This window comes from Lynx rufus, unplaced genomic scaffold (assembly GCF_022079265.1).
Source record: "Lynx rufus isolate CCGP_SWC_20201006 ecotype Redwood Valley unplaced genomic scaffold, mLynRuf1.p SCAF_4, whole genome shotgun sequence".
NCBI lineage: Eukaryota > Metazoa > Chordata > Mammalia > Carnivora > Felidae > Lynx > Lynx rufus.
This window is the reverse complement of record NW_025814856.1, coordinates 52504222-52518193: the sequence shown is the minus strand read 5'-3', so window position 1 is coordinate 52518193 and position 13972 is coordinate 52504222. Positions and strand designations below refer to the sequence as shown.

The 13972-nt window shown below is 42.3% G+C and overlaps 1 protein-coding gene across 3 annotated transcripts in view; it reads right to left on the bottom strand.

The window, feature by feature from the left end:
- The window catches only part of ATG7 (autophagy related 7), a 248663-nt gene that overhangs the window by 176806 nt on the left and 57885 nt on the right, over positions 1-13972 (bottom strand). For all 3 annotated transcript variants that reach the window (XM_047096223.1, XM_047096222.1, XM_047096224.1), the window contains 4 exons: positions 13121-13315; positions 11449-11652; positions 9658-9773; positions 4774-4849 (listed from right to left, as the gene is read on the bottom strand). In XM_047096223.1, coding sequence (XP_046952179.1) covers positions 4774-4849; positions 9658-9773; positions 11449-11652; positions 13121-13315 — 591 coding nt within the window. The remainder of the gene's footprint in view (positions 1-4773; positions 4850-9657; positions 9774-11448; positions 11653-13120; positions 13316-13972) is intronic.

Sequence of the window (13972 nt, the reverse complement as noted above, 5' to 3'; positions counted from 1 at the left end):
GGGCTCAAACTCATGAACTGTGAGATCATGACCTGAGCTGAAATCAGGAGTGGGACGCTCAACCAACTGAGCCACCCAGGTGCCCCATGATTCTCCCCATTTTACTGGTATAAAATATGAAATTCAGAGAGGATTGGTAACCTGTCCAAGGCCACATAGTAACAAGTGATGAGAGCTGCCTCAAATCCTTTTGTAATAGGAGCTAAAGAATGGATGGATGAAAATGAAATTAAGACGCAAACGCAGGATTCTAATCGGATCTATATGATCACAAAGCCTTTGGGCTGCCTCCCACGTGGGACCTCTCAAACAGGACGGCTTCATCAGGTGAGCAAAACTCATAGGGCACAAATAACATCCTTGAACTGGTAAACTTATGCCCCAGTCCTCTGGGACAAGAGATGGTAAGGCACATCTGAGCTCTGGCACCAGGTGTACTTCATCCCCTCCGTCATGCACCAAGTAAGGCCAATCCCCGTCTCTTCTTCTAGGGCCCCACACAGAAAGCACGGATATTGTCAGACCTTGTACCAGATCCCTCTTTATATTCAGGGGCCTCCAGCTGGAACCAGGTCCTACCACATCCAAATAGTGTAGGGTATATCCACAACCTTAGAGGACTCCAAAAGCAAAAGGGGATAAACACTGGGTGACCTTGTGCCAGTTACTGAACTTCTGTGAACATCATGGTGCCTGGCACAGTGTTTGGAAATCATCTGCTGATGGGAGAGCTGAATGGAAGGGGGTCTGGGAGGATGGATAGGTCACAAACCACAACATCTGATATAGAGAAACACCAGACATTTAGACTGTCCCTTCTTCCTGCCATTCCCATTATCATCAATCGGACGGGTAAAGAAACAGTGGGGGAAGGAGACTCCCTTTCTTGGGCTACCTCTCAGGAAATGGGCTTTTATTGCTTATCTTCTTAATCTCTTTCTTCAGCAGTCAGTCCATCCATATCCCCAGAGGCACACTGCAATAAGCATTTCCGAGCAAAGGGAGCTTATTAAAAGCTAAAGGCCTGAGGATTTGTGGGGGCACAGCCTGTGCAGACAGGCCAAATAACTAGCAGCCCAAGGCATAGCTAGCGACCCCAGCTCTCTATCACACTTGTCTCCGAGATTTCCCAGGCCAGGTCTCTCCCAGGGTCCTGCCCTAGTTTGGGCTTTGTTCTGCTTTTCTGAAAGTAATTAAAAGAAAGAATTCAAGAGCCCAAGAGAACCATGGGGTTGGCAAGTCCAAACCCCTAGGAAGGGCATACATATTCACGGTCTTTATTCATCAGTACTTGAGAGCCAAGAGTACATTCACCCAAAGACAAAAAATGTGAACTGCCTGGTCCACAAGTGGGATAAGAGCTGACTGCTATATTAATGACTGTGGTGTTTGGACGACTACTGGACTGCCACCTTGTTTTTCATTTTCTGACAGAGGTCCAGTCAAATGATCAGCAGCTCCACAGGCCGCCAATTTCCGTCACTTCCCGGAGATATCAGGAGTGGCCTATACCTTTTTTTAACTTTTTAATAACTCAGCTACCACCCAGGAGCCAGGAAAAGACAACTTTTTTTTGTTTGTTTGTTTTTAAGATCCCACTTGATGGGAAGCAAAAGGAATAATACTATGCTAAGATCTGCAATGAAAAAGTTTTCTCTACAAAAGAAGCCAGGCTCCAAAGAGGACACTATACTATATTATTTCTTTTACAGAAAGTCCAAAATTAGACAAAGGTGTCCCATGGTGTTAAGAGTCAAGAGATGCTTGCCTGTGTGTAAGAAGGATGCAATAATAATTGGAAGAAGCACAAAGGGGGCTTTGGGGATGCTTGATAACATTTTATTTTGATCTTTGTGCTGGGTACATAAATGGTGCTTACTTTGTGATAATCCAAGCTGTATACTTAATGATTTGTATGAGTTGATGAATTTTATACATCAATAAAATGATGATTTAAATTGCCAAAATAATTGTCTTTACAGACAGAAAGAGGGCTACACTTATTGCTGGCTGCTTGCAGAATCCCGTTCATGTACACTGGGCCAGACACTTTTAAAAAAGAATAAACCCGTAAGCCTATTTTCTTACCTTCAAATGGTTTTCTCATGGTTTTCAAAATCAATCAGATGTTTTCCCCCCCCCCCCCCCCCCACCCGGGCTGACTACCACTCCATGTCAGAGCCTAATCAAGCCTTTTCCTGCACTTGGCCAATCTCTGGCTGGGCCAAATTCTGCCTGTGGTCCCACGGGCAGATCAACTAAGTAATCCTCATGCCTCCCCAGTCTGACATGGAGAGCAGAGACACAGAGCCCACAGGCTAAGTTAAGCAACTTTCTCCAGATTACACAATGAGCTGCTGGTGGGGGGCCCTTGTGATTCCTGTCCAAGGGCTATCACTTTTCTACTACAGCTCCTTCCACAGGGGCCAATTAGCACACACTCTCCTTTGGGGAACAAAAAAAGGAGCCCAGGGAACTCACGGGTTGTTCTTTGTATGCAAAGCACACAAAAGGGGTTTACTAAGTTCCTATCCAAGAGGAAATCTGAAGAGCCAGGAAAAGGAGGAGGGAAGTGCTGAGTCTGCAGCAGGGCATTGCAACACAGCCCAGTGTTTTTGTGGAAACGATGTTCTCCTAATCAAAACACAGTTGCATAAATGGACTTACTCCACTTAAAAAAAAAAGAAGAAGAAATTTAAAGCCTATAAATAGGAACCACACAACCCTGATTAATTTTAAAGTTCTTTCTCCACTGTCTTTTTTAGATAGTAGCTAAAAATAAAGGCTTGAAACTTGAAATAATGTAAGCAACTAATCACCCACAAGCACTGGGCTTTTTCCATATATGGCTGGGTTATTCTTCAGCCTTTGAAAAGACCAAATGAAGAGATGGCCAACAACCAAAATAATCCTTCAGACATTTGAAAACGAGGAGAAAGAACTAGAAGAGTCGGTGAATGACAAACAATTGTGAGGCTCAATGGGGGTAAATGACACTGAGAGGGATTAGTTGCCATAGTACTTTAAAAACATGGGCACATGCATTTTGACGCTGGACCCCTTCAATAAAGGGACTGTTTTGCCCTCTGGCCTCAGCACTGAGAAAACTACAACCACCGTGATTTAACATAAAGGACTTAAAGAAGGAAAGAAGTGCAGGGGCATGACTGAAAATTTAATTAAGGCCCTTCTCAGTACGAGATCTACAAAGGAGATGAGGGCACATCTCAAGGTCAGAAGAAAGGGACTGGAGACGTGTGAAGAGGGGAAAGTGGGTGGGGATTCGAAGGCGATTCGAGAGCATAAATACAGGGGTCGGCTCTGAAGGGCGGCTTCCTTCTGATGGAGGGTTACTACAGCGTCTTTTGGGTCCTACCCGAAATGTCTCTCTAGAAAGATTAACACATTCATGTCAAATAAATGGCACCTTGTGTGAGGCAGACTGGAAAAGCTGCATTTGCACTGCTTTATGGTTTACAAAGCCTCATAACAGACATAATCCTGGACACGAGGTAAAGCACTTGCTTTTACTGATATGGAAACTGAAGCTCGGGGAGGGTCAGTGACCTAACACAAGGTGTCTGATGGATGTCTTAGTGCAGGAGGGCTGGAGGAGTGACCTGAAGGGAACGCTCCCATCGGGCAGGCCAGGGAAGTTTCACTCACAAAACCTCACGAAGGACACCAGTAGGAGTGCAAGTTTAGGTGTGGGTTTTGGCTCATCCACTGCCTGTGTCTGTGGCTTTGGGCAAATAATGTCCTCTCTTCTGATTCAAATCCTCAAATGGAAAATGACAGGGCTGTCCTAGAGGACAGGAGGCAGGTGGTGGGGAGGCAGGCGGAGACAAATGTGGGCTCAGTGGGCTGCTCTCACCCTCAGCTCTGAGCCTGTCCTCACACCCCAAGACAGGACTGTGGGGTGCCATCACCCCTTCACAGGGGTCAGCCTTCCTCTTACACACTGAAATACACGTACGGTGCCTAGAGAAATGACTTCCAAAAAGTGAGATTGGAATACGTCTTCATTCCTCCAAAAAACACAGTAACAAAACTACTGGTGAGGCAACGTGAATTTGAGTTTTCGTTCCACTACTTTTTTTCTCTTTCCCTCTCTATGCGATGGATCTTCTTTCATGATACTTCAGATTCTTTTTCTGAAAAGAAACCCGATTTTTTGACACCTCTAATGGTTTTCCCATGCATACCCAGAAGGCTTTTTATGTAGCTAGGGAGTCAATAATATTAACAAATGACAGCAACAAAAATAGCAAGCACCCTTCACTGAGGGCCTGTGACATGCCAGCGCCACTGTTGAGCCCTCTGCAGACCATCTCTGGTCTCTGCAACTACCACGTGAGGTCAGTATGACTGTCTCCATTTTATACATGGGAAAACTGGGGCTCAGACAAGTTTAGGGATTTGGCCAAGGAAGGCCGTCTTAGTAACTGTAGGGCTGGGATTTAAACTGCCGTCTGGCCAGCTCCGAAGTCTGTTCTTGCTTCTCCATTATGAGACCTTTGGTCAACATGCTAAATGCATCAAAGGCTCGATGCTGCTGCTTGTTCATGAATTCTCCTCACGGCCATCCTACAGAATGGGATACCTTGTAGGTGGTCTTAAAGTGAACCCACTGAAACTCAAGGGCAGCTAGAGGATAAGAAGTGTGGAAAAGTGGTGGGCTGAGCTAACGGTGTGGTCAAGTGACCCCAAATGCATTCCCTCTGAGTGCTGGGACCGGGTCCAGAATTATGCCTTCATTTCCAGATCACTAACCTGGTGAGGCACAAGGCCGAGAGAGGTTGGCGGTTCATTCATGCGGTCATCACTGCTGCTGGCAATGGCGTAGCCCCTGAGAAAAGAAAAACAATTAGAGCCACTCATTTAATGAAAGTTTATGTTTGACACCTGTGAGGACGATTTGGCCAGGAGGAGAGCTAATGAAAACCTAATTTCTGCTGGAGGGAAGGAGGAAAAAGAGGGGAGAAGAAGAAAAAAAAGGCAGCATGAATTTTTGGAGTCAGAAAGGCCAGAGCTTGTGACCCCAGACAAGCTGCTTAACTTCTCTGTGCTCTGGGTCCATTAACTGCATTAACTATAAAATAGGAACAAGACAGTTATGAGGACTAAATCAGGAATAAGTTGGAAAAACTGCCAAGTGCGATGCTTGGCATATGATAAGTCGATTAAGGTCAACTCCCTGACTCTGAGAGAGAGTCTTGTCAAAAACCGTGGCACCTTTCTGTACTGAAATTTTGAAATGGAAAACTTTCCCACCTTAATTAACTGAGGTGATATGAATGCTACTGTGAGGCAGAACAGTGAGAGATTATTTGGGAAGGAGAATGAATGCACTCCTTCCCAGAACAACAGTGAGATGTTTCCTTACGATACAGAAGACACGCGACATAGGACCTGGTTTTGTCCTACAACCAGAGTGAACGCTGGAGAGAGAGGGGTCGCATTAAGGAATCGTGGAATCGTCTCTCCAAGATTTGGTCCCAGATATGCCCCGTCAGGAGGCCCAACAACACTGAGAAGGCAGGGGTAGCCCAGGGGGATGACGGAGATGAGAGGAAGTAAAAAAAAGCTGTTTATTTTCGCTTAACTCTGTTGCACCCAGACTAGCTACGTATGCCGCCAACACTGTACACAGGTCGTCTTTTTGATTTTGCATAGAAAAAAAAAAACACCCTTGAGTCATGAAATCAATAGAATATTCAAGTTAATTTCTGAGAATTGGAAAAACAAATCTTTTGAAAATTCAATTCTCTCCTGCCTGTGTTACAAACAGTATAGCAGGGTGATTAAAAACAGAGTTTGGAGCCAAACTGGCTGAGTGAAAGGCCCGTTTCACCACTTACCAGCTATGTAAGTTTCAACAATTTAGCCTCCCCGTGCCTCAATTTTCCCATCAAAAACAGGTCAGATAATAGTTCTTTCCTAATAGGTTTGCTAATAGGATTAAATGAGTTACTCCTGCAAAGTGACCGGAACAGTGCCTAGAACAAAGCAAGCACTATATGAGTACCTGACAAATAAAACAAATTACAGTGTATTTGTCAGATAGGCAGGTGTAAACGTCCTTTTGGCTTCAGTCAGCCTTCATTAGCCTACACGTGGCAGCAGAGCCTTAGACAGTTATGGAGAGAATCTTCAAGTGTTTAATCATTTATTTTCTTTTTTGTTTCCTTCCCTTTTCTTTCCTCCATCCCTTTCTCCTCTTTTCCCTCCTTCCTTCTTTCTTTCTTAAAATTACTGATTTGGGGCACCTGGGTGGCTCAGTCGGTTAAGGGTCTGACTTTGGCTCAGGTCATGATCTCATGGTTTATGGTTCAAGCCCCATGTCAGACTCTGTGCTGACACAGAGCCTGGAACCCACTTCAGATTCTGTGTCCCCCCCCCACCTCTCTAACCCTCCCCTACTTGTGCTCTGTCTCTGTCTCTCTCTCTCTCAAAAATAAATAAACCTTAAAACAGTTACTGATTCTATTTTTTTAATTAATCTAATTTTGTCTCACTTCTATTTATTACAAGATGAATCTACTGTTTGTAGGTCATAAAGCAAGGTCTTCTTGCCTGGAGCAGATCACAATTGTGCCAAGTTCTGTATCTTTAATATAGCATATATACAGTATGGTAAACATACAGACTACTAAAAAGCCAAGGTCAAGTTGAAGCAAAACACACCAGCCTGCTCATTTCTCTATGCTCACATGCAAGCTTACTACACTATGAGTGTTTAATAAATTAAAAAAATATATTTTTAAAAAATGGTATGGCATTGGTAGACCAGGTTGTCACAATAGCAGAATAGCAGAGCCAAGATCTGTGAGAGGAGAGAAGCCCACGAGGTAAACAAGGCATTTGCAAAGGGGAGCTTTCTGCCATAGAGTGATTGCCAACCTCCAAAAGCAGTGGCTATAGGATCAGAGGCTGAAGAGTTATATGTTTGTTTGTCATGAAGTCCATAGACAAATGGACTGGAAGGAAAAACGAGAGTTTGGGGTCTGACAATAAGGAGAAATTATGGAAAATATGCCAGGCTTTGGGCTGGGAACAAGGTGGGCTACATCCTAGGGAATGAATCAGAAATAGAGAAGCCCTAATTCTAGTTCTAGTACTGCTAATCCACTTTGCCTAGCAGTTTGCCAGAAGGAAATGTAAATCACATCATCTCTGTAATTTTTCATAAAAAATGTCCAGTAGTCATTCAAAAATAACCAAGCAAAACAACAACAACAACAACAAGCAGATTCGAGAAACTGAGGTAAATTAAAAACTAACTGGATATGAGGTAATATGAAAGCATCACTTTTAATTTGTCTTTATATGTAAAATAGTAGGGACACTATATCATAAGGTATTATAAAAAGATAAATGCTATGTCTTGGATTTGCTTTAAAATAAGCCAGTGGAAAGAGAAAAAATGTGGATAGCTGTATAGATAAATAATGCCTGGCCATATGTCGGTAACTGTTGAGGCTGGATGGTATGTATATATAATGGCATTTATTATTTTCTGTATGTTTTTTCTTTCATGTATGTTTGAGTTTTCCATAATACAAAGGTTTTGTTTAAAAACAAAAAAAAAAAAAAAGAAAGAAAAGAAAAAATACCAGGTATTGGAGGAGATAATAGATAACCAAAAGTCAAAAAACAAATAAACAACCCAAAAACCAATAGACAAGAGGAACAGACTTACAGGAGATCCAGATAATGGGGGTATCTGATTAAGGACTTAAAAACACAATTAAGTGTTTTCAAGTAATGAAAAAGATCAAAGTCACAATTTCAGTAGAGATCAGGAAATGTATAAAATAAGATCAAATGGAAATTTTAGAACTGAAACATAAAATAATTAAATTAAAACTCAGGGTTGCCTGGGTGGCTCAGTCAGCTGAGCTTCTGACTTCAGTTCAGGTCATGATTTCACAGCTCGTTGAGTTCGAGCCCTGCGTCAGGCTCCATGCTGAAGCTCAGAGCCTGCAGCCTGCTTCGAATTCTGTGTCTCCCTCTCTCTCTGCCCCCCATACCCCCATTCATGCTCTGTCTCTCTCAAAAATAAATAAACAATAAAAAAAAAACTCAGTGGATGGCTTGACACATATTAGATACAGAAGAAATAGGAATTAGGAAACTGGAAGCCAAAAGCAAATGGGCAGACTAAAGCAAGGAAAGACAAAGTACTGGAAAATACAGAAAAGGGCATAGGTTAATTCTGATACGTAATCAAAGACTCAAAAGGAAAGAAGACAGAAAGGGGCACAAGTCATATTTTAAAGAGATAATGGCTGAGAATTTTACACAACAGATGAAAAGCATCGAGCCACGGATTCAAGAAGCACTAGAAAACACAACCAGAATAAATACAGAAGTAGGTATATAATAGTCCAACTTCTGAAAACCAGAGACAATAAGAAAACCTTAAAAGCAACTCAGGGCAGGGAAAGAGGGAGAGAAACAAACTGTATCAAAGGAGCAGCAGTGAGATAAACACCAAACTGCTCAACAACAAAAGCAGCCAGAAACACTCGTTTTTTACTCTAAATGTGCTGAAAGAAAATTACCACCAATCTAGAATTCTACACTCAGCACAAATATCTTCTAAGAATGAAGATAAAGACATTCTCAGACTGACAAAAATTGAAATATCTTGTTCATAGCATTCCTGAAGTTAATAATAAAAGGCATTCTTCCGTCAGAAGAGTAATAGCCTTGGCTGGAAGCTCAAAGATGCAAAAGGAAATGAAAAGTAACAAAAAAGGAAAATGTTAGCCAAACATAATGAATACCAACTATATAATAATCTCTCCTGGGGCTTAAAATATATGCATAATTTAAAAAAATGAGTGTGCAGACACTGCTGTTTGCCTATCCAATACCCTTCTCCATGTCTATCTTACCACAACTTTTTTTGGAGAGGTAATATGCCCAAACAAAACAATCATATTTGTCAGTCTTCCCTGCAGCAAAGGGTGGCCATGTGATACAGGGGTTAGAATCAATGGGTGAGTCTTCCAGGAAAGCTCTTTACAAGAGGGGAACCTCAGCTAAGCTGACATGTGTTCTTAACTTTAACACAGAAGCAACACTGGAGGTGAAGCAGTCATCTGGTGGCCACAAGGTGACAAGCATAAGGAAGAAAGCTAAGAGTGAATGATATAAGAAGGAACTTGAGTCCCTGATGGCATAACAAAGCCTTTGTAGCAGCTATGGACTGCGTGCCTCTAGGCTTCTTGCTGCGTAAGCAAAATAAAGTCCCATTTGGCCGTATCACTGAAGATGTCACATACAGCCCAATCTATCACATGGGATTCATGCATTGTCTTACAAAATGTTCACAGTTAAGATTAAAACCTACTAACAGAATAAAAGCATGAAGGTCCCAAAGGCCCCCACCAAAATGTTTATTTTTCCTTATCATCAGTTACCAAATAATTCCAGGAGAGGTCAATTCCAGAAGGATGCAGAGATGTAGCCCCAAAGATCACATGACAAGCTCCCCCCAGGCCAATGAATCAGACCAGGGTTTTCAGTCTTGTGTTTTTGAGGACAGAAAGAACAACACAATGCTCAGAAGAGTCAGGCCAAGAAAAGGCCAAGGGAGACACGAAAGCTTTCTTTGTTTAAATAACCATGTCTAAACAGTAAACTCACCCGTCTGGATGCTGCAAAACAGAAACCATCAATTCCACTGCCAAGGCTCCTGCAATCATGGCCAGTCCTGGACGACTCACAGTGCACTGCTGGTCCAAGGTCCGGTCTCTGGTTGACTACAGAGAAAGAATCATTGATGTGTGCTCAAAGTTCTAGTCCACTCAACTGTCGCTGTTTGTTTGAAGCATGAAACTCGTCCGTGATAAAGAGATACAACATAACCAGATACTCACTCACTGTGGGCAAAGAACATTCAGCCTCAAATAACATCATCTCTTGTCAGTACCAAGAAAAACAAAACACATAACTTAGGTAACTAAATGAGGTAATATGCTAAAAAGGAGTAATAGTTATGAACAAATTAAAGATTAGGGGCCTAACTGCCTCATACATGGAGTTGCACCATATGCTCTTTTAACTGATTCAAATTCAATCCTACTGTGCTTGATAGCTGAGAAACAGAGACATGGAGAGGAATAATCATTTGAATAGCACAAATGATTCTGCCCTGCCACTGTAACTGAGCCAATGCCTCAGAGTGCCTGTGAGGCAGGACAATAAATAACATGCCTTTCCTGCAGTCCTCAGTTCCTATGTGCCTCTCACAGTGTGGGCATTGTGTCCCCCTGAATGTGACCCCTGGGCTGAAATACAAATAGTTTTGCTATGACAGGGCTTCAAACACAAATCGTCTTCAGTTGCAACTAAAGAAATTCTGATTTTCCACCTTTAGGCAAATTAAGAGGTTGTTAGGGATAATTTTGAGTCTGAAATTTTCACCTTATGAACAACTTTACTCGACCCATAATCCTACTTGTTGATAATGAGGAAATAATGGGACCAGCTGTATAATACCACTGATGAAGATCATAAAGTCAGCCTTCTTCACATGGAGAATATTTATCTTTTTTTCTTTATACTGGGAGGCCATAAAAACCAGTCATCCAAAAGAGGTAGGAGTTATTCAGGAACAAGTTTTAAAAGAAGGGGAAAATGAAGAGGAGGGTAGACAGATACCTATGCTTTGCTCCACTGTGAATGATGATCTGTTCTGGTAAGAGACCATTCCTACAGACTGTGCCTTGTGTGGAGGCACTAACACTATAGGTAGAATCTTACATTTGAACAGTGTAGTGCTTACTGTTCAGAGCACTTTCACTTTTGACCCACCTTGCACTATGAGTAGTCAAGGAAAGTATTCTTCCCTCCCTTACTGGGGTTGGCAGATAAAACACAAGATGCCCAGATAAATTTGAACTTCAGATAGACAAGAAATATTTTTTTAGTATGAGCAGGTCTTGAATATTGCATGGGACAAATTTATACTAAAATATTGTTTACCTGAGATTCCAAGTTAACTGGGAAGCCCATATATTTTCACTTGCTAAATCTAACAAGGGGCCCAGCCCGATTCTGCAGAAGCAAAGAAAGCGTAAGAGCCTTATTTGGAATCACCCCATGAGGCAGTGTCCAAGTCTTCAGACCCCTTACTTAATGCTCTCTTCAAAGGAGACAGTGCTTCCAGGGACCAGTCTATCCTGCAGTTTCCCTGCTGGGCTTTCTACAAAAGTGGTTGGTCACTACGTTTATATTAGTGAACAAGGAACAGCTGTGCACAGTTGACGACGCCAATCAAGGCTCATGGTGGGATAATGTCACCCCCCAAATTGGAGAATTCTTCTCTTGTTAAAAGACAGTATTTAAATAGTCATAAAAGAGAGTCGGGCCTCTTTGCCCCAGTGGACAAGACAGTTGTAGGAAATATTTGGAAGCACAGAGAAATCCACTTACATCTCCTGGGGCCACCACATCATTGCAGAAATAGCAGCCAAGTTTGTAGCCGGGTATGTTGGCAAAAAGCGATGAGCCCAGGAGGTCGGCAGGTGCCACAAGGTGGCCAGGACACAAGTCCCCAGCTCCTTGCTGCTTAGGTTTCTTCAAGCCATGTCTCATGACAACAAATGTGTCAAACCCCAAGGCAGCATTGATGACAAGCTGTGGATTTCAAGGAATAAAAGTCTGGAGTTAAGAGACACTTATATTTTAAGCCGTGGCTAATTTCATACTTGGTCAACTTTCAGAATTTATTTTATAAGTAATTGCGTATGAGTATAATTAGAGTCTTGGAAGCCAATACTAGTAAAAGCTACCCAATATTGAGGATTTATTAAGTGCACACACACACAAAAAACCCTTGACCAGTAATTAACAATAATTATCTCATTTGGTTTCATTTAAAACTCCCAGCACACATTTCCAATTACAGATGAGGATCCTGAAAGTCAGACAGAGCAGTCAGCTCGCTAACATGCCCAAGGTCACTTAGCTGGTAAGAGGTAAATGCATCAAACCAAGTCTAGAGAGTTCTCAACCTCATTCTTTCCACCATATGCTATCATCTGACACGCCTACATAGATTTTCTTTTTTTATAACAGCTTCACTGAGATATGATTCACACACTATGCAGATTTTTAAGGACGATTGTTTTCTCATTTGTACTAGAAGAACTTCTCTTACTTATAACTTATTCTCTGAAATTTCTGGTTATAAAGGAAGTTGGAAAATAAAGAAAAACTGTAACAGAAAAAAAAATCACAATCTCACGGCTCAAACACTTATTACTAATAATTTGGGGGTATTTCTTCCCATTGTTTTCTCCCGATCTCTCTTTCCCTCCCTTCCTTTCTCCCTTCTTGCCTCCCCTCCCGACCTCCTCGCTCAAACAGATACAAATGTGTATGTGTTTATATAAACAATTTATATTAAATATATACAATATCATATCTTGCTTATTTAACATAATGTGGTATGTTCCATGTTATTACAGTTTTTGAAAACACGTTGTGCATGGCTGCATATTATTCCATCACATTTATGTACTAGGATTTATTTAACCATTCACTACTGTTGGCCCTTGAATGTGTCACTGACCAAAGAGTAAATAAGAGCGTCTTTGTCCTCTTGGAGCTTATGTTTAAAAAAAGATTTTTTTTAAATGTTTATTTATTTTTGAGAGAGAGAGAGAGACAAAGCATGAGCAGGGGAGGGGCAGAGAGAGAGAAGGAGACACAGAATCTGAAGCAGGCTCCAGGCTCTGAGCTGACGAAGGGCTCAAACTCTCGAGCCAGGAGATCATCATGACCTGAGCCAAAGTTGAATGCCCAATCAAGGGAGCCACCCAGGTGGCTTACGTTTTAATGTAAGTAGAATATCCCTTTGAGATACAGTGTCTCAAAAGGTTCCTATGAAAATTAAATAGTAAAGAATAACTATTATACTGGACGGTGGTGCGTGAGGCAAAGACAGCACGTACCAGCGGAAGCCCTTTGGCACCATGTCACTGGGTCACACACAGCACATCTCTCTTCTGGAAGGAAGGCAGACAGAGGACACCTCTCCCTCCAGGGTGATGGTACATTAAGTCACAACCAGAAACAAGAGCCCAGGATCCACACACTCTACCTTTCTTTTGCTTGCAGCAATGACGGCAGGGAGCCAGCGGCTCTCTCTGGTGTCCATCAACAGGAACACGACATCATGGCTTTCGATGAGCTGCTCCAGGTGCTCCACGTCTTTGCGGGCCTGCTCCAAGGTGACGCTGGAAAAGTTCACTGGGTGTCCAGGCATGGGGATGCTCATGTTGAACCCTCTGGCATTCTAGGGAAAAACCCAGATATACAGATGTCTGAAGCAAACACAGGTGGTATCTTAGAGCCTGTGTCTCCCCATAGCTACGAACATGTAAGTGTGGTCAGTTGCAACCAGAAATTTCTCTGTGCACGATCATGCTGCTTGTTCCTTTTGCTACCCGTGCCCTGACCTTCTTCACCTCTACATCCTAGACTATCTTATCCTGTCGTTCCCAGGTCTCTGAGCCTGGATATATATAGCAGCAAGTAGAGACATACGGATCCTAGTTCCAAAGGAGGGAGGCATGTCCATCTGAGCCAAGGAGGACACTGAAGAAAATGGTGCCTTTGACTTTTTCCTATAATCTGAGGCCAGGAACCTCTATCAAAATGCCCTGTGTCTGCCCAAGTCCCCTCTGTCTAGCTGAGTTGTTTCTCCCTACTTCTTCCCAAATTGCCCCCCACCCCACTGATTTTCTTAGTGCCTAACATCTCCAAATAGGATATTATAACAGAAAACATTTGATTTAATAAATTTATATAAGATTAGTATGACTGACTGTGTTAATCTTCTTAGGGGTATATGCATTTTTAAAAAACCTCTCTAAACCAAAAACTGTACTTGCTAACTTACAATCAGAAAATCTACTTAGGAGTGTGCAGATATTTGTTTGAGAGGGAAAGG